The 22,152-nt window shown below is 41.7% G+C and overlaps 1 protein-coding gene across 2 annotated transcripts in view; it reads left to right on the top strand.

Annotated features, from left to right (window-relative positions):
* Window positions 1–22,152, top strand: part of CYLD (CYLD lysine 63 deubiquitinase) — a 190,879-nt gene that overhangs the window by 139,871 nt on the left and 28,856 nt on the right. For both annotated transcript variants that reach the window (XM_082269854.1, XM_082269853.1), the window contains one exon: window positions 13,862–13,994. In XM_082269854.1, coding sequence (XP_082125980.1) covers window positions 13,862–13,994 — 133 coding nt within the window. The remainder of the gene's footprint in view (window positions 1–13,861; window positions 13,995–22,152) is intronic.

Here is a 22,152-nt window from a genome sequence, read left to right as displayed (position 1 = left end):
GACATCCCCATTTTGGAATATCTAGACAACCTTCTGCTGTTGGAACAGTCAGCGTGGGTTCTGGGGGACAACTTAGCCCTGGCCTTCAAGACCTTACAGAGGTTTGGCTGGATCTTGAACCTTCTAGCAGGACTAATGTTCCCAACACATATGTAGGTCCAGCATGCATAAGTAAATGGTGATTACACCACACGTGTGAGGTATCACTGTAAACGTCAATCTGAGAGCCATAATTCAAACACCAGACCTTTTAACGCTACATTGGTAACCTTGTATAGGCCTTTTAAATGTCGCCTATGTAAAATTGTAATGTATCTTAATTTGTCGCAATTTTAAAGCCTGACATGTTAGGTATGTATTTACTTGGGGTAAAATCATCTTTTACATAGTTACATAGTTACATATTTTTATATATATTATAATAATAATTATAAAATTATAATATATTTATATTGTTAACAAAGGTGTAATAGACAATCTAAACAATTATAGAAGAATCCACCACACTAACAGCGCTAATGAATGAATCTGCTAGTATCAAGGTAACTCCCATATGCGAGGAATGATAACAAGCAAAGATTTATACAGTTTTCAATCAAGACGGTTTGCATGAATGACAGTCCAAATCTCAGGGGAAGGGTGTGAAGGATTTCTTATACACCATAATTCCACCAGTCACCGATGCTCCCCCTCTCTCCTGGCACTCACCAGATCAATGGTCAAAAAAACTCCCTCAGAGTATAATCAGATCACCATGTGGACGTCTCCAACAACCGCAAGCTCGAAAATCCATATATAGCTTATTAGCCTTCATATGTCACTCCATGATGACATGTAAATGAAGAGTAGGGGCACATAGTGTAAATCCACAACTTTATTGCATAAAATCTAACACATACCGCCCCACTCCCCTCAAGATGTCTACTTACAGTAGTTAATATGAATGAAGGCATTCAATGATACATGTACGCTCCATGACACATCACCCGATCTATTCCGTTTTTTCTGAAGACCGTAGCGTGGCCAAGCGTGACAAATAGTGTTGGACGACCGTGCACACACGCCCTGACGTTTGGTCACTAAGACTTCCTCCGAGAGCATGTGTGCGCGGCGCAGTCGGCCAATATTTAACATCCATACGGCACAGGCGCACTCGGCACCGTCGCCGTGACCCAGAAGTGAGCGGGACACGCTCTCATCCGCTGCGCAACGTCACTTCCTGTAATCGGACTTCCGCCCAGGACATTGACCTCGCTGATAACTACTTCCGGTCCCTCCCACGGATGTCCCCACAATAAGCAAGGACCCGGACAGCCGCACAGACCACATATACATGGTCTATGCTTACTTTTGACCCTGATGTTACGCATCCATGTATTAATTCGAATGCCCATCATTTTACATGTTACTAATAACACTGGGTCATACATCATATTCGTTAATCTAAACATTCTGCTGGCAGTCCTGATGGAGGGGGATTATTTGAGAAATAGCAAAAAGAATAATACATAAGACCAAAGATGGGGCACCATTGTTACAATTTTACATTGGCAGAAAAGGGACACTACACTGGATTGGGAACCATCTCTTGCTCGATTTAACCTATCCTATGGTGACATGTGGATTTGTGATCATAATGCGAGTGGTGCTCACTTATGAGAGTAGGTGAGCATATCTATCCGGTGAGTGGCCATTTCTTATTGTCCCCCTGCACTTGGTGGTGGATTTGTGGTGACCCGACCAGATTACACGGAGGTTTTGCAGTACTTACCCAACAACTACTGTTAATAACATTGGACTTTCATGTTTATTGAAGATCTGGAAGGGGGATTGATGTTTAAATTCACCCGTTAATAGACTTATGGTATTAGTCAATTAAAGACTGTGAGGATTAAGTTTTTACCACACTGTTATTTTAGTGGACATCCACTGTCTATTTTAGGAACTCTTATATAGTGTTTCAGCGCTACTATTATTCTATTGACATTGTTACCAAATATTTATATTTGTTCAAGTAGCAGCTTCAGGGGTATCATTTTATTTCCAGCAGTTGCTGGTGCATCCTAAAGCGCGGAGATAGTCACACAGTTTGGGCGGTAACTGAGGATTATTATTTTATTATTATCAATGCTCCCTGCTGATACGACTGCTTGTGGAAGAGAATTCCACATCCTTACCGCTCTTACAGTGAAGAACCCCTTACGCACTTTAAGGTTAAACCGCCTTTCCTCTAGTTTTAGTGAGTGGCCACGTGTCTTATTGTATCTCCTTTCTCTGAATAGTTTGTTCCTTATGCTCGGGTCACCAGTACAGTATTTGTACATTGATATCATATCCCCCCTCAATCTTCTTTTCTCCAGAGAGAAAAGGTTCAGTGCTTGTAGTCTTTCCTCATAGCTGATGTCCTCCATTCCCCTAATTATTTTTGTTGCCCTTCTCTGGACTTTCTCCAGTTCCAGCACATCCTTCCTGAGGACCGGTGCCCAGAACTGGACAGCATAATCCAGATGTGGCCGGACCAGAGTCTTGTAGAGTGGGAGAATAATCTCTTTATTTCTGGAGTGAATCCCCTTTTTTATACATCCCAGTATTCTGTTGGCTTTGCTTGCGGCGGCTTGGCATTGCATGCCACTGCCAAGCTTGTTGTCTACCAGTATCCCCAAGTCCTTTTCCATCCTAGACTCACCCAGAGGTTCCCCCCTAGTGAGTAGCTTGCTTTCTGGTTTCTGGCCCCCAAGTGCATTACTTTACATTTTTCAACATTAAACCTCATCTGCCATGTAGTTGCCCACCCCGTTATTTTGTTCAGGTCTGCTTGCAAGGTTTCCACATCCTGCATAGAAGATATTGGCATGCCTAGTTTAGGATCATCTGCAAATACTGAGATTATACTAGATATCCCCTCCTCTAGATCATTTATGAATAAATTAAACAGGATTGGTCCCAGGACAGAACCCTGGGGGACCCCACTTTCCAAACCCGCCCAATCCGAGTACTCCCCATTAATCACCACCATCTGTACTCTCCCCTGGAGCCAGTTCTCTATCCAGGTACTCACCTTATGGTCCATACCTACCTTCCTTAGTTTGTACAGTAATCGTTTGTGGGGAACGGTGTCAAAGGCCTTTGCAAAGTCCAGATACACCACATCCACAGGCTTACCTTTATCTAGGTGGCAGCTCACTTCATCGTAGAAGGTTAATAGATTGGTTTGGCACGAACGATTTTTCATGAATCCATGCTGATTACTACTTATAATACTGTTTTCATTACTAAAGTCTTGTATGTGGTCCCTTAACATCCCCTCCAAAATTTTGCAGACTACTGATGTTAGGCTGACCGGCCTATAGTTACCTGAGATATATCTCGGCCCCTTTTTAAATATTGGTACCACGTTGGCTTTTTTCCAATCAGCTGGCACCATACCCGTCTGTAAACTATCCTTAAAGATCAAGAATAATGGTCTGGCAATCACCTGGCTGAGCTCATTAAGAACCCTCGGGTGCAAGCCATCCGGTCCCGGGGATTTATTTATGTTAAGTTTCTCTAGTATAGCTCTAAGTCTATCTTCTGTTAGCCATGGCGACACTTCCTGAGGTGTATTATTTAGTTCGGCCTTACAAGCTGGGTTCATGTAGCCCCCCCGATTCCTTTGTGAAGACTGAAGAGAAGAAATTATTTAACACTTCCGCCTTTTCTCTGTCCTCAGTGGCCATATTTCCTTTATCATCTTTTATGGGGCCAATGTGTTCTGGCCTCGCTTTCCTACTATTTATATGCTTAAAGAACTTCTTGGGGTTCTTTTTACTCTCCTCCGCTATATGTCTCTCGTGTTCTATTTTAGCCGCCCTGATTTCATCTTTACATTTCTTATTACACTCTTTGTAATGCTTAAATGCTGCCAATGACCCCTACGTCTTGTATTTTTTGAAGGCCATTTCTTTAGCACTAATATACATTTTTATGTTGGAGTTTAGCCACCCAGGGTTTAGTTTTGCTCTTTTAAATTTATTTCCCTTTGGAATGCACTGGCCAATCCCCTTGTTAAGTATGCTCTTGAAGCACTCCCATTTTTCCTCCGTGTTCTTTGTTCCCAGGGTTCTATCCCATTTGATATTTTCTAGCAGCGAGCGCAGTTTAGGGAAATTGGCTCTTTTGAAATTCAGTGTCCTTATATTACCCTTGTGTTTCCTATTACTGTAATTAATCCTGAAACCAATTGACCTATGGTCACTGTTCCCTAAGTTGTCCCGTATTTCTATATCCGTGAGCAGGTCTGTATCGTTGGTAATCAGTAGGTCAAGTACCGCATTGTTTCTTGTCGGTGCATTCACCATCTGACCCATGAAATTGTCCTGCAAAACATTTAGGAACTGCCTTGCCTTGGCTGAGTGCGCGGTTCCTTCTGCCCAGTCTATATCTGGATAATTAAAGTCCCCCATTATAATGACATTTCCCATCCTTGCTGCCAATCCTATCTGTTACATGAGGTCTGACTCACCCTCCTCCCTCTGGTTGGGGGGCCTATAGCATACGCCCAATATTACCTTCCCCACCGTGCCTTCCCTTTGAAGCTCTACCCATAGGGATTCTGCCTCATCCATAGCTCCATTATTAATATCATCCCTCATATTTACCTGTATACTGTTCTTAATATACAGACATACCCCTCCCCCTTTTTTACCTTCTCTATCCCTGCGATAAAGGGAATACCCCTGAATGGTCGCCATCCAGTCATGAGAGCTGTCAAACCAAGTCTCAGTTATCCCCACAAAATCTAAGTCCTCCTCAAACATCAGCAGCTCCAGCTCTCCCATCTTGTTGGCCAAGCTTCTGGCATTGGTATACAAACCTCTTAATTTTGATCGGTTACATATATTCTCATTTGATGTTTTTAGGCTGCTCTCTTGATTTTTCCCCATACCCACCCTGGGTTTAGGAGATCCGAACACCCTACTGCTAATGCCCCCATTTCTGCCCTCTGAATCTTGCTTTCCACTGGCTAATTCTACATCTGTACCCTCCCCCCGTCACCTAGTTTAAAAGCCCCTCTAACTTTGTGGCCATCTTCTCACCCAGTACGGCTGCACCCTTCCCATTTAGGTGCAATCCGTCCCTACCAAAGAGCTGGTGGCCAACTGAGAAGTCGGCCCAGTTCTCCAGAAACCCGAAACCCTCCTTACTACACCAGCTCCTCAGCCACTCGTTAACTTCCCTAATCTCCCGCTGCCTCTCTGGTGTGGCTCGAGGTACAGGTAGTATTTCGGAAAATACTACCTTGGAGGTCCTACTCCTCAACTTAGCGCCTAAGTCCCTGAAATCGTTTAGGACTCTCCATCTTCCTCTGCCTATGTCATTGGTACCCACATGTACCATGACAGCTGGGTCTTCCCCAGCCCCACCCAATAATCTGTGCACCCGATCCGCGATGTGCCGAACCCGAGCGCCCGGCAAACAACAGACTGTTCGGCGCACACGGTCTTTGTCACAGATTACACTGTCTGTCCTTCTAATAATTGAGTCCCCTACCACCAGCACCTGTCTTTCCTTTCCCTTTCTCCCGGCCTCACTGGAGGAGTTCTTCCCCTGGCAGCTAGGGGCGTCGCTCTGCTCCAGCAATGCTGGTCCCTGGCTGGTTTCCCCAACATCACACAACGGGGCGTATCTATTGGGGTGCTCCAGCCCAGGATCAGCCTCCTTGCCTTGTCCCCTTCTACCCCTCCTGACTGTCACCCCTCTACTCTGCTCTGATGCCTGCACCTCCGATACTCCGCCCACCTCTGTGCAGACCCCTGCCTGCACCTGACTGGTACGATCCTGGCTCTCCTCCGGTATGGACATTCGTCTCAGTGTTGCCAGCTGCTTCCCTAGATTCAGGACCTGAGCTTCCAGGGAAGCAACGTGCTTACATTTTGCGCATTTGTGTTCGCCCTCGATCACATGTCTGAGGAACGCATACATATCACAAAATGTACACCGAGTCGCATCTCCACACCCGCCGTGCATTGTACCTACTAATCTAATCTAATGGGGATTCAGTGATTTAAGTCTATCCTATGTGGCTATTTCCTAGCTTCCTATCTCTACCTTCTCACCCTCTGGTATTCCGCTCCACTCACTTGACACTCAGTTGCACAATACTCACAATCTCACACTCCCAGTCGCACCACCCGGTCAGTCGCACAACACTCCTGTCGCACACACTCACAGTCTCACTGCCCGGTTTAGTTGCACCACACTCACAATCGCACAGCCGGTCAGTCGCACAACACTCTCAGTTGCCCAACACTCAGTTGCACAGCCCAGTCAGTCGCACCACACTCACAGTCGCAAGGACACTCACCAGTCGCAAGGACACTCACCAGTCGCAAGGACACTCACCAGTCGCAGGGACACTCACCAGTCGCAAGGACACTCACCAGTCGCAAGGACACTCACCAGTCGCAGGGATACTCACCAGTCGCAGGGATACTCACCAGTCGCAGGGATACTTCCCAGTCGCAAGGATACTTCCCAGTCGCAAGGAAACTCCCAGTCGCGAGATGCTCACCAGTCGCTAGATACTCACCAGTCGCAAGGTCACTCCCAGTCGCAAGGATACTCACCAGGTACAAACAGAGCCTCAGTGTTCAACCTCAGTCACCAGTCCTGTGTGTGTCCCTTTAAGCCAGACACTTGCTTAGGCTCCTGCCTCCCTCCTCTGTCACTTGCCGATCAGTCTCCCCTCAGCTCCTCTCCCTGCCAATAGTCCGGTATTGTGCGTCTCCTCTGCCCCCCTGCCCTCTCTCTGTCTGCCGCCCGCCCTTGCAGGGGGGGGGGGGAGTTACCACACCGCTCGCTGCCCGCACACCACGCTCTTTCCTGGGGGGGGGGGTTCTCGCACCGCTCGCCGCCGCTCTTGTTAGGAGGGGGGGGTGTTCACACACACTCACTCGCTCCTTCAGTCACACACACACGTCCTCCTTGTCAGCCTCTGCTCCCACGCTGCTCAAGTCCGCAGCAAAGCACCACCTGTCGGCCGCAGCACCAGCCTCTGGTCCCGAGCGCGCGATCGCGCTATGCGGCAGGAAAGTCCGCGGCTTTGTTACATAAGACACTGCTCTGCAACAAGAGAGTGCTGCCACATGAGGATGCTGTGTTACATGTGTTGACCTGAGAATACAGTAAAGGACTAAGTTGTAAAGAGGAAAGAAAAAGAAAATCTACCCCCAAAAATTTCATCAGGTTCGGTAACTGGGCTCTCATTTTTTTTTTTTTTTTTTGGGAAATTATAACCTATTACCCGATGAACTGCACTTTCACCCATACTCACACCCACACCAATTACATCATAATTAACAAAAACCAGTAGAGGACAACATAGTCTCCTGTTAAAGAGATAAAATAAGAAAGGGGTAAATCTGAGAAAGGGGGTGGAACAGAAAAATCACCCAGAGTCCATGCCAGTCTGGGGACTATATGAAATATATGTCACAGGACGGGAACTCGGAAAGACAGACTTCGGAATGTCAATTGGGGGCTCGTGGGAAACAAACATCAAGAAACAATAAGAGCGTACAAGAAAAGACTCAAGTAGAGAAGAATACCCCCAATCGGTCAAAACAGATCTGGCTAAGGAAAGTGACTCAGTGGTCCATTTGCTTACAAAATCGAAAATGGCGAGCATGTTTCCTAAATTAGAACTATCTTTGAAGACAGACTTGGCAGCGCTACATAGCGACCTTAGTCAGCTAATGATAAGAGTGGAGGACACATAAAAGAGGCTATATATCTACTCCCAGGTGTTAAAGGAAATTAAAAAAAAAGAGATAAATAGCTTACAAATTGAACAAAGGAATATGGAGTATAAAGTGGAAAACCAAACAAATCAAGATAAAAGGAAAAACCTGCGGATTAGAGGTACCACAAGAGGAAGATCTAGCAGAAATTATGAGAAAAATATTTAACCCACTCTTAGGCAGACTACCAACAGATGATTTAAAAATAGAGAGAGTCAATAGTGTTAGAAGACCCCAGAATATTGCAAAAGACATACCAAGGGACATAATAGTAAGATTTCATAACTATGAAGAAAAAGCACAAAGTTGGGGGAATATGCGGAAAGTAGCACCATTAAAATATGAAGAAGTAAATTAGCAGATCTTCACAGACCTATCACGCAGAACTTTAGACAGAAGAAGGATTTTAAAACCACTCACTCCTGATCAAAATGCGTGAACATAACATCCAATATACAGTATCTCACAAAAGTGAGTACACCCCTCACATTTTTGTAAATATTTTATTATATTTTTTGATGTGACAACACTGAAGAAATGACACTTTGCTACAATGTAGAGTAGTGAGTGTACAGCTTGTATAACAGTGTAAGTTTGCTGTCCCCTCAAAATAACTCAACACACAGCCATTCATGTCTAAACCGCTGGCAACAAAAGTGAGTACACCCCTAAGTGGAAATGGCCAAATTGGGCCCAAAGTGTCAATATTTTGTGTGGCCGCCATTATTTTCCAGCACTGCCTTAATCCTCTTGGGCATGGAGTTAACCAGAGCTTCACAGGTTGCTACTTGAGTCCTCTTCCACTCCTCCCATGATGACATCACGAAGCTGGTGTATGTTAGAGACCTTGCGCTCCTCCACCTTCTATTTGAGGATGCCCCACAGAGGCTCAATAGGGTTTAGGTCTGGAGACACATTTGACAAGTACATCACCTTTATTCTCAACTTCTTTAGCAAGGCAGTGGTTGTCTTGGAGGTGTGTTTGGGGTCGTTATCATGTTAGAATACTGCCCTATGGCCCAGTCTCCGAAGGGAGGGGATCATGCTCTGCTTCAGTTTGTCGCAGTACATGTTGACGTTCATGGTTCCCTCAATGAACTGTAACTCCCCAGTGTCGACAGCACTCATGCAGCTCCAGACCATGATACTCCCACCACCATGCTTGACTGTAGGCAAGACACACTTGTCTTTGTACTCCTCACCTGGTTGCCACCACACACGCTTGACACCATCTGAACCAAATAAGTTTATCTTGGTCTCATGAGACCACAGGACATGGTTCCAGTAATCCATGTCCTCAGTCTGCTTGTCTTCAGAAAATTGTTTGCGGGCCTTCTTGTGCTTCATCTTTGGGAAAGGCTTCTTTCTGGGACAACAGCCATGCTGACCAAGCTGATGCAGTGTGCGATGTATGGTCTCCCATATGGTCTGACCCACCCACCCCTTCAACCACTGCAGCAATGCTAGCAGCACTCATACATCTATTTCCCAAACACAACCTCTGGATATAATGCTGAGCACGTGCTCTCAACTTCTTTGGTCGACCAGGCGAGGCCTGTTTTGAGTGGAACCTCCCCTTTAAACCACTGTATGGTCTTGGTCACCGTGCTGCAGCTCAGTTTCAGGGTTCTTGGCAATCTCCTTTTAGCCTAGGCCATCTATATGTAGAGCAACAATTCTTTTTTCAGATCCTCAGAGAGTTCTTTGCCAAAAACTTTTCTGCCATGAGCATAAGAGCCTCACTAGTAGCAATGCCTTTCTCGTTCTCCAAACCACTTCCCTACATCCTAAGATTAGGAAGCATATTGAGCGTGGTAGCTCAAAGAGAAAGGAAAGTGGATGGAAGGATGAGGGGGAGAGAAGAAGAGTTGGAGAAGGAGAGAGAACATGATGTCAATAAATATTTTTACATATAACGTACAAGGATTAAACACGCCACATAAGGTCCTTAGGGAACAAAACAATACTCTGCAAGTATCTTTTTTTTTTTTTTTACAGATAACACATGATACAAATGTAAAACTATATTCAAAACCTCATCAGATTTGGTACTGCGAAGGGTCCACAACTAAACGAGGAAAGGGAGTGGCAATAGGATTTGCAATAGAGGTAAAATTTTGAGAGGAGAGAATAGTGGACCCGGAAGGGCGCTATATGTTCTTATGGGGGAAGCTACAGGAGAGAGAGTGCACCCTGGTGAACATATGCTGTCCAAATAAAAACCCGTCAGGTTACCTTAAAAAAGTGGTGGAGAAGTTAATAGACTTTAAAAAAGGATTAGTAATATTGGCTGGAGATTTTAACTTTTGTCTGAAACCACAAATAGTACAGCACATGCACTGGAGGATAGCCATCAACTGTGAAAAGTGAGGAAAAAATTATATCAAGCACAGTTGGTAGATGTTTGGAGAGTACAACGCCCAGAGGTTAAGGACTATACATTTTATTCACCAGTGCATGGGATGTATTCCAGACTGGACTATATTATGCTAGATCACAAACTCTTAGACTTAGTAGTAAAAACATCCATCGTAATAATATCCGTATCAGACCATGCACCAGTTATAATGAAAATAACATTGTGGAAACTCAAAAAAGGCTAAGTAATTGGAATTAAACCAATATTTGCTACAATAGAAAGAGGTAAAAAAAATAAAATAAAAAAATAACTACAACAATATTTATATTATACAAAAATACTGTTTATTAAAAAAACAGGATTATCAGAGGCCCCAATTTGGGACACACATAAGGCCTGTATAAGGGGAATCCTGATTGCTATAGGTGCTAAAAAGAAAAGGGAAAGAATAAGCAAGATGAAAAAAACTAACCACAGAAATTGATGAATTAGAGCAAGCCCATAAAAGAACACCAGATATAGGTAAACAGGCCTTGATTTCGAAGAGAGCGGAACTAAAAGAGTTAATGGAGCTGGAACTAGTAAATAGTGGAAGCGGAATAGTGCGTGGCAAAAAATGAGTTTGGGGAGGAGGGGGTAGAAGATGGAGAAGGGGGAAGGGAAATAGAAGATATACAGTAAGTAAGGATATGTTAAATGTAATATGGTGTTTTTGATTTTGTTATCAATTGGTAAAAAAAATAAAAAAATATTTATATAAAAAAATAAATAAAATGAAATGGTAAAGCAATAGTCAAAATGGATTTACGAAAGAATGAAGTTGTCAAATCGAAGGGTCCTTTCACACGGCCGCTCCGTGTGTCCGCAAATCATCCAATCCGTTTGCGGATGATTTGCGGACATAATGTAAGTGAATGGCACTGCGGGTGTCAGTGGAATACCATCCGCTGACACCCGATTTTCCTCCTGTCAGTTCTGTTCCGTTTTTACGAATGGAACAGAACCCCATTTTTCCTTCCGTGTAAAAAACGGAAAGGAAGGAAAATCGGATGTCAGCGGTGTCATCCGCTGACATCCGCAGTGCCATATACTTACATTATGTCCGCATATCATCCGCAAACGGATGGGATGATATGCGGGCACACGGAGCGGATGACAGAAATGTCATCCGCTCCATGGAAAAAAAAATAAAAAAGTCCCGCAGCGGACCTTTCACATGGAGCGGCCGTGTGAAAGGAGCCTTATTCCTTTTTTTTGAGGAGGTAAGCAAAAACTTAGACAAAGGAGTGGCTGTGGATGTAGTATACTTGGATTTTGCCAAAGCGTTTGACACAGTTCCCCACACACCGCTAATGTGTAAGATAAAGTCTACAGGCCTGGAAAAATAAGTTTCTAAATGGATAGAAAACTGGCTAAAAGACTGTATTCAGAGAGTAGTGGTTAATGATTCTCACTCTGAATTGTCTAAGGTTGTTAGTGGTGTACCCCAAGGTTTAGTGTTGGGACCGTTTTTAATATACAATATTTATACATAATATAGGGTCTGGGAATAAAAGTACCATTTCAGTCTTTGCAGATGACACCAAGCTATGGAGTGGAATAACTTCCTTACAGGATGTCTCCAATTTTCACGCTGACCTCAGTGCACTGTTTCATTGGGCAACTATGTGGCAAATTAAGTTTATTGTTAATAAATCTAAAGTTATGCACTTGGGGCTAAAAATGTGCACGCATCATATATAATAGGGGGAGTAAAACTGGGGGATTCCATAGTGGAGAAGGATCTGGGTGTTCTGGTAGATCCTAAGATTAATAATAACATGCAATGCCAAGCTGCGGTTTCCAAAGCAAGCAAAATCCTTTCTTGTATTAAGAGAGGTTTGGACTACAGAGAGAGAGACATCATTTTACCACTGTACAAATCATTAGTAAGACCTCATCTGGAATATGCAGTTCAGTTTTGGGCTCCAGTTCACAAAAAGGATATCAGGGAACTAGAGAAAGTGCAGAGAAGGGTAACCAAACTGATAAGCTACGAGGTGGTATTAAAAACTTTTGAGACTAGTTTTGTAACTCGCCCACAGATGGCAGCACAAGACTGCATGCACAGTCACAGGGAGCACTGACCTTCATAATAAGCCAGTGTGCCAAAAGACATTGTCCTGTGTACATCGTGAGCTGTGCAACTGGTGCTATTCTGACCATGTGCATTACCACTTCTGCTATTTCATCATGGACAGCAAGTTGGAACAAAGAGCAAACTTAAAATTCTGTGTGAAACTGGGCAAATCTGTGACAGAGACGTTTGACATGGTTCGGCAGGTTTAGGGCGATGCTGCAGTGAATTAAAGATCCAGCTCAAAGGTCTCCATTTTGACACCATTGCGGAAATCCAGCGCGAATAGCAGAAGGTGCTTGACAGGCTTCGAAATACTTCAAGGCTACATTCCAGAAGTGTCAGGAACGTTGGGAGCACTGTATTGCTATGCAAGGGGACTACTTTGAAGGTGATAGTGTGTAAACGTAGATAAATAAAGTACTTGTAAACCGAGCTAGTCTCTAAACTTCTTGATTCCACCTCATATGAGAAAAGATTAGAGGAACTGAATTGATTCTCTCTTGAGAAGAGGAGATTAAGGCCCCATTCACACTAGTGCGACTTGTCCCGCGATTTTGGACTGCAAAATCGCATGACAAGTCGTTTTCCATTATTTTCAATGAGCCCCATTCATATCAGTGCGTTTTGAAGTCGCACCGACTTCAAAGTAGTTCCTGCACTACTTTGCCACGATTTTAATGTGTTTTGAGGCATATAGCCTTGCCATTGCTTTCAAAATCGCGGCAAAAATCACGCCGCGAAATCGCGGTAAAATTGCGTTGCAATAGTGTGAAAGGGGCCTAAGGGGGGATACATGTATAAATACATAAGGGGTCCATATAGTGAACTTGGTGTTGAGTTTTTCACTTTCAGGCCATCACAGGGGACAGGGGGCATTCTTTACATCTGGGGGGGGGGGATTTACCCTTTCACATACGGAAAGGCTTCTTCACAGTAAGAACTGAAAATGTGCAATAGATTCCCTCGACAACTGGTTCTGGCCCACTCAGTAGATTGTTTCTAAAAAAAAAGCTACATGCATTCCTACATGCACAAAAGATGACTGGATACTAATCTTTAGAAGTATTTAATTCCAGGGGTAGTTGATCAAGGGAATATCCGATTGCTTCTTGTGGGATCATGGATGATTTTTTTCCCCCATAAGAGCAAATTGGACCATGCTTTATTGCGTTTTTTTTTTTTTTGGCCTTCATCTGGATTAACTGTGGGTATAGGATTGTGTATATAGAGGTTTTCTGTGTGTGTGTGCATTTTTTTTATTTTTTATAGTTGAACTAAATGGACTTTTTTTCAACCTGACTAAACTATGTAACTATGTAAGAAATCCATGTGGATAGTGCGACACCTAGTGGAATGTCTAGGAAATGGGTAGACTATGCTAAAGGATTCTTTTTAGTGTGTCTCATTTTATTCTATTGTCCTTTCCTTCCTTTTGACAATATGAGTGTTGCAGTGGAACCAGACGAATGTTTTCCCCTCCACCTGTGAATAGACCATGGATTAGGCTTGACCTTTATTTATGCTTCTATGTACAAAGGAAACTAGAACATATTATTCATTTTTTTTTTTTGTTTGTTTAATTTAGTGATCTTTCTTTTGTTTCAGGTCAGCAGGTCAGAAAGTACAAGACTGCTACTTTTACCAAATCTTCATGGATAAAAATGAGAATGTTGGGGTTCCCACCATACAGCAGCTACTAGAGTGGTCATTTATAAACAGCAATCTGAAGTTTGCAGAGGTAAAACACAAATCCTATATCATTATATTGCTCCATATTTTTGTAGGTTCCTATATATATAATGAAAGGGCACAAGTGGGTTGCATCCCTCCAATATTCTCTACTTAAGAATCGTCAGTAAAATAGCATATCCAGAACTATGCCAAATAGCTTCACGCTAGTCTCAGTTCATATCTTTCTAGCAAGGTCACCAGTGCGGATTATTGTGCTGAAAAAAACAAGTCTTTGTAGGTAACAAGAGCAAGGGGTCTTTTCCATGCTTGAACTGTGTGCATTTCTCTAACATGATTAATGGTAGATTTTTTTAACCATACAGATAGGGAGCACCCGAATAATCCTAATGGGTATTGCACATATCAGACTTCATATGTAATCTGTATTATCAAGTGTCTCTCGCATTGCATATCAAAAATATTAAATGTTCGTTTAAAGGCGATACCAGAAAAACTATCAGCGCAAACCAAAGTATAACACAAAATTAATGTGTGTGAATATAGTGTGGAAAAATATATCCTCAAGTGTGTAAATACTAATCCGGCAGCAAACACCAATCGTGTTCACAAATCACAAACCATACAAATAATACAAAAATGTGCTGCGCCAGAAATCACACAAATAAAACAGTGATAATATGTGATAATAATAGATGAAAAACAGTTCATAAGGTACATAATCGTGCTAGTGCTCCAATCAAAGACATCTCCAAAAGTCCCAGTGTTCAACTGAAATGTGATCCAATCGTGATAAACAACGAATATTGTGAGCACCGTTTAGTGAATCCCTCCACCAGACAGATAAGCCTCTCACCTTCCCATCAGACCCAAATGGGCCAGCAATCACATAACATGGATAATGGATTTCCAGGAAAGGGCCTCTCTACTGTGTAGCTCCAGGGATTCCAAGATATATGTGGGGATAAGAATGGGACAAAATCTAGTGCTCTCCGTATATATATATAAATCAGCTTTATTGAAGAGAATAAACAATAAACCTACAGACCGTAATTCTTACCTTTCTATGGACAGCTGCCACCATAGAAATTGGCTTTTCAATATTCCGAGGGGACAGCTGATCCGAATCAAGAGAAATTGCTCAAACGAAGATGACTTTGTTGCACAGTCCAAAATATTAGTAGACAGGTTTCAGCAAAAAGGGTATGATATGGAAAAAGTATCTTCAGACTTAGAGAAAGTTTCTAGATTAAATAGAATGGAACTTTTAAGTAATAAACCAGCTCCATCCAAGGAGGCCAATAACAATTTCAAATTAGTGTTGGATTACAATGCTCAACACAAGCAAGTTGAACGTATTGTAAAAAAACACTGGGGAGTCCTTAAACAAGACAGAATTCTGGGACCCCACCTCCCGGAGAGACCTGGCTTCATTTATAGGAGAGCACCTATTCTGAAGGACAGGTTGGCCCCGGGGGTGATAAATCCTCCTGTACAGAAGAAAAATACAGTATTTCAGTTCTTGTCGGGCTTTCACGCATGTGGCAGATGTGGTGTATGCCAACAGACAAGAAAGAATGTAAAGAAAAGGAAGTCCTTTATATGTAATAGCACAGGCAAGGAATATCGTATTAAAGATCTCATAACTTGTACCACGATAGGGGTAGTCTATATGATGGAATGTGGGTGTGGACTCCAATATGTGGGACGGACCTCCAGAGCTTTAAATGTAAGGATAGGAGAACACATTGCAAATATAAAGAAGGGGGAGGTTTTACACAATGTGTCGAAACACTTTAAAGAATTCCATAACAAAAAACCACATACATTAAAGTTCTGGGGAATAGAACATGTCCAGCCACACTGGAGAGGAGGAAATTACATTCGCCAGTTAAGCAGGAGGGAATCCTTCTGGGTGTATGAGGCCAAGGTTCTGGCACCCAGGGGTTTAAATAAGGATTTTGACCTGAACTGCTTCATTAGCGACAAATAAATTAATGGCCAACATTGTATCATGTATTATAATTATCTGGGTATATTCGCCTAATTTTAGAAAATATTTTAATATATATTTTTTATAGAGTAATTGATTGTTATTGACTTTTAATGATTTTTAATGATTTTAAAGATTTTCGAATGTCTTTTAATGTTTTTAATGTTATTGGTTTATTTTTGAATGATAATATATGCTTTTTATGAAAATTGGGTATAGAATATATGTGACTATATCATTATATGTTTTAATGTATTTAGTGCATTCCTGAGAGAGATCGGCATCGCCACGCTGTATCCGCTATTCAGTAGACCATTGTATTATATTAATAGTACTGTTTAGATCCCATTTATTACCCCAATCATTATAATAGCTAGGGACACCGCCGAACGAATGCCTGGTTCGGAGGTTCCGGTGTCTCACATTAAGCTAATAGGAAGGGGAGGGACTATGACCCGCTGGCCAATCCACCGGAGCGCTCACATATTTAAAGCGAGGCTTGACACGCACAAGCCACCCCTACCGAGGAAGTCAAAGGAGCATCACGCTCGACGTAACGCGTATAGGGGGGGCGGAGCGTGCGTGGCCGACGCAGATCGTTTCTCCGGAGCACTATCTACACTACATGTCAGCAAAGCAGGCACGGCTGAGTGCCCTGCAAATGTGAGTTTGTTTATTCTCTTCAATAAAGCTGATTTATATATATATACGGAGAGCACTAGATTTTGTCCCATTCTTATCCCCACATATATCTTGGAATCCCTGGAGCTACACAGTAGAGAGGCCCTTTCCTGGAAATCCATTATCCATGTTATGTGATTGCTGGCCCATTTGGGTCTGATGGGAAGGTGAGAGGCTTATCTGTCTGGTGGAGGGATTCACTAAACGGTGCTCACAATATTCGTTGTTTATCACGATTGGATCACATTTCAGTTGAACACTGGGACTTTTGGAGATGTCTTTGATTGGAGCACTAGCACGATTATGTACCTTATGAACTGTTTTTCATCTATTATTATCACATATTATCACTGTTTTATTTGTGTGATTTCTGGCGCAGCACATTTTTGTATTGTTCGTTTAAAGGCGCCTGGTTCCTAGTGTATCAACACTAAAAATGACCTGCTGCCCCTTTAAAATGTGTGGTGACACATAAAACAGGTATAAAAAGTGAAAAAAGGGCACTGGTGCTAGTGTATTTAAATAATCAAGTGATTGATAAAGTGACTGTGTGCTGAAAGAAGCTGTTATAAATAGGGGTACATAAGCCTAGAAATGTGCCTAAATATAAATGCTCACTCCTATATCAACCAAAAATTGATCGCACACAAATAAACAATCATATAAATTATTATATATAAAACATGTGAAGTGCATCAACAAAATATAAATATAAAGTGCATCAAAGGAATTTATATAAAATTAGTCCGTGCAATTCTGCTTATTCCAGAATAAAGGTAAAAGGAAATAGTCTAGCACTTGCAATTGTGTACATCTCCATCCCTAAAATTTTGTAAAGACAAGAGAACGGTCGCCCAGGCGGGACTTTATATGAGGTTGCCACAATAGTCATGAAGAGTCAAAGAGTAAATTTATTAGTAGAGTAAAAGCATACAATGGATATAAATGTATACCCATAAGCATAATTACAAAACATGTACAGCATGTAGGAAACAATTGACAAAATAACAACATAGCAGCAAATCGCGCATGATGACAGCATTGCAGCATCCGTGTAGCATAATAATGGGTATATCTGTATTGAAAACTCTACGCGTTTCGTGGGTCTAATATGCCCACTCATCAGGAGTATATAGGTAGATCTGTCTAAAAGTAAATAATAAAATATCAATATTTGCTGTGCGTTTATATTGGCAAAAAACTGTGAAATTTCAACAAATGTATGACCCAAGTGGGGAAACAACACTTACATTGGGCCAAATCAGATTGAGAAATGCTGCCATGAGATGGGGTGCCAGCGTCTGATCCGGGAGCTGAAGAGACAAGAGTACCCAAAAAAAAATGGGGAGCCAGGCAAGGAAACATATGTGATGGAGAATGTGATCAATTAAAGATGATATGACACTGGCTGAAAATGCAAGGAATAATATATCAAAGTATTGATACCATACACATGGCACTAGGGACAAGATCTACGTGCAACCTATGTGGATATTCGGGTGAAGAACTCAACTTTTATGCACTCCTGTCCTTTCATGCACTGACATCCTATATTTTTTCTCTCCTATGGGTTTACTATGTGGACATAATTACACACCTTGTCACATCCCTACCACTTTCCTCACTATCTCCACCTCACATTCTTTTCAGACACTTCACTCTTTCAGTCTTTCACTACTCCCAGCATTGCTGTTTTTAGAACAGGCATCACCCTGCGAGCTCATTACTCTATGGTTCCTACACCTGTCTCAATTTTACTATATTTTTATTTGTATCATCTTTATTTTCATTATATTGATACTGTTTTGTACTTTCAATATCCTGATATACTATGTTTCACTATTTATGTTTACTCAACCAGTGTTATGAAACCATATGAGCTCACCTACCTCACTCTATTTTATTCACCACAGCTTTCTCATCACTATTCCTGGTTATTGGTTACCCTGTGATCAGCACTTTTTCTGGGGATCTGCGTTTTCCTTTGGTGCTTCCTTTTGTTTTTTTTTTTGTTTTTTTTTCTTCTCTGATGTTGACACTGTTTCTGCTGGAACATACCTTGTACATTGAATACTTTCATGTTTCACTATGTGATACAGCCCATATTCTAATACTTTGATATATTATTCCTTGCATTTTCAGCCAGTGTCCTATCATCTTTAATAGATCACATTCTCCATCACATATGTTTCCTTGCCTGGCTCCCCATTTTTTTGGGGTACTCTTGTCTCTTCAGCTCCCGGATCAGACGCTGGCACCCCATCTCATGGCAGAATTTCTCAATCTGATTTGGCCCAATGTAAGTGTTGTTTCCCCACTTGGGTCATACATTTGTTGAAACTTCACAGTTTTTGCCCAATATAAACGCACAGCAAATATTGATATTTTATTATTTACTTTTAGACAGATCTACCTATATACTCCTGATGAGTGGGCATATTAGACCCACGAAACGCGTAGAGTTTTCAATACAGATATACCCATTATTATGCTACACGGATGCTGCAATGCTGTCATCATGCGCGATTTGCTGCTATGTTGTTATTTTGTCAATTGTTTCCTACATGTTGTACATGTTTTGTAATTATGCTTATGGGTATACATTTATATCCATTGTATGCTTTTACTCTACTAATAAATTTACTCTTTGACTCTTCATGACTATTGTGGCAACCTCATATAAAGTCCCGCCTGGGCGACCGTTCTCTTGTCTATTCCAGAATAAATAAATTGATATAAACTACACATATAAGGTACATACACAAATAAGGTGCATACAGTGCTGCCAAAAAGTGAATAAGTCCGTGCAAAAAATATCAGCAATGAAAGTGCCCTTTGTGAAAGTATCCACCTCGTGAGCTATGGTAAGTATATGTGCTCACCAGATGGGAGCAGGTCATCTAGCACACTTGACAATCAGCAATAATCTCCACTCCTCTCCTCTTGGGATAGGTCCTCCAGATCCCTCATATAGTGGGTTTAAATGGGAGACAAGAATCCACATATAGTGTAATATTGCCTTTATTTTTAAAATTTGTGTTATAAAAATGGGTGCTTACATGTTAAAGTGCCATCCTGGTACAGAAAGAATTGCCAAAGTTGTATTGCCATACGGAACAGTGTGCAATACGTAGGAACTCGGCCTCCTGTCCTCTAATAATCAGACTTGTTATGACACCCATACCCCCCCCCCCCCCCCACCTCCCTGTACAGCCATTTACTTGGAAGATCACTGCTTGGAAGTGTATTGATGTTTCTCCTCCCCAGCTCTTATGCAGCTGAGAACAGAGGGAATGTGATTACACAACTTTCTGGTCTTTCATTTCTATTTTAAACGGAATGGGTTATTTTACAAGGTATCGTTAACAGTCTCTTTAAATATACGGTCATAGATGATGTAGCTCTGCTAAGGTGGGGTGGTGACAGATAACCTATTCTGAAATGCATAGATCAGGGGTCTTCAAACTATTGCTCACCAGTTGTTCAGGAACTACAATTCCCCTCATGCCTAGTCATGTCTGTGAATGTCAGAGTTTTACAATGCCTCATGGGATGTGCAGTTCCGCAACAGCTGGAGGGCCATAGTTTGAGGATCCCTGGCATAGAGGTTCAGTGGATCTATAGACTGTACATTATAAAACCTAGAGGTTTAAATGTAGACTTTAACCTACATTTTTCATTTGTATTATAGCTGAGGTTACTGAGTCCGTCTCAGCTGTGAACACACTGAACTATTCTGGTGTGCTAGTTAAATATACACCAATCAGCCAAAACATCTGACCACTGACAAGTTAGGTGAATAACATTGATTATGTCGTCAATGAAAGGCAACTGGATATATTAGGCAGCAAGTGAACATGTTATCCCTGATGTTGATATGTTGAAAGCAGAAAAATAGGGCATTGCAGTTTGTTGCGCATTAGGATTATGCAGCCACAGACCCGTCAGGGTGCCCATGTTTTTTTTTTTTTTTATTATTAAAATTTTTATTAATTTCAATCAATTCTACAAAACCTAGTTCCTTCAATTATACATATTACACAATCTATTTCCCCACCCCTATATCCCCTCTCCCCATTCCACTCCAATCTTCTTATGTTTACCCCGTTCCACCATTTAATCCTGTCCATCGTTTCAACGTACCTCTAACACAACCTAATCATGCTAATTTCCCTGGTTTTCCCAAATTTGTATATACTCTCTAGTTTTTTTTAAATCCAACCACTTTCTCCACTTTTTTAATAAAAACTGTCAACTTGTTCTTCATCTCTACTGCACATGTAATCCATAATTTAATATATATATATTCAACCCTCCCACACCATTCCTTAACAGTAGTGGCTTCTATTTCACACTTTTTTTTGGGGGATCGTCCCCTTCGCAGCATTAAGCAAATTTGGAACTATTGAATTTCTGTAATGCTTTAAAGGTCTATTTGTTTTATAAAAAAATACATAACCAGGGGTCGTCCAGGATATCTTCGCCCGTGATCTGGTTAATAAATTGTATCTTTAACCAATACTCACGGATCTTGGGGCATTCCCACCATATTTGGATCATTGAGCCCTCTACCTGACACCCCCTCAGCACATATTTGACTTCTCTGGTTGGCATTGGTGTGCTATAACTAGTGTAATATACCATTTCGCGAGACACTTCTAGTTCATCTTGATGGTATTCACATCTCTAGCGGTGCAGTGGATGGCTATCCGCACAGTTTTCTCCTCGTGATCTTCTATACTAATTCCAGTTTCTCTTTCCCATTTTTCTATAAAAGTAGTTTTCTTCATACCCACCATATCGATTAGCATCTTATAAATCTGAGACAAAACATGCCTTTGTTAGCGGGTTACAGAGCTTTTACAAAAGATTCAACTCTTTTTCCGATCTGATGGGTTGAGCCAAAGATCCTACTAAGTGTTTTAATTGCATACAAGTCCACTCTTTTGGTGTCAACTTTTCCATTGTGTTGAGTTCATAAAGTGGCCTAATCTTTCCTTTTGTATAATATATCGTTTAATCATAAATCTCCTAACCCACCTCCAAACTGTGTCCCATACCCGGTAAAAAAAAAATTGGTGCCCAATACTGGTAATAACAGAGAGTTGTATTCTCACCTGGCCTGCTTATAAAGCGCATCCTATGTTTTGTATACAACTCTCGTTATGAATCCGGTCTAGTTTTACATGTATCCATCCCGGCATTAAATCCTTCAATCGGGTTGATAAGATTTTAGTTTATAGTTTGGTATCTGTATTTACCAATTCTATTGGCCTATAACTAGAGCATAGGGTTGCGTCTTTCCCTTCTTTAGGAATTACTGTTATGTGTGCTTGCAGTGATTCCGTTCTCATTTCCTCTTTATCACCTATCTCATTCATATATGAACAGATTTTTGGGACCAGTATTTCCTTAAATCTCTTATCCATCTAAGCCAGGGCTATTTCCAGATAGAGTATTTTTTAAAGCCTCCCTTACTTCCTCCTGAGAAATTGGTGCTTCTAGGGCTAATAGTTTCCCTGAGTCTATTTTA

Source organism: Pelophylax lessonae (assembly GCF_965119305.1).
Source record: "Pelophylax lessonae genome assembly, chromosome: 10".
NCBI classification, from domain to species: domain Eukaryota; kingdom Metazoa; phylum Chordata; class Amphibia; order Anura; family Ranidae; genus Pelophylax; species Pelophylax lessonae.
This window is presented reverse-complemented; position numbering and strand designations above follow the sequence as displayed.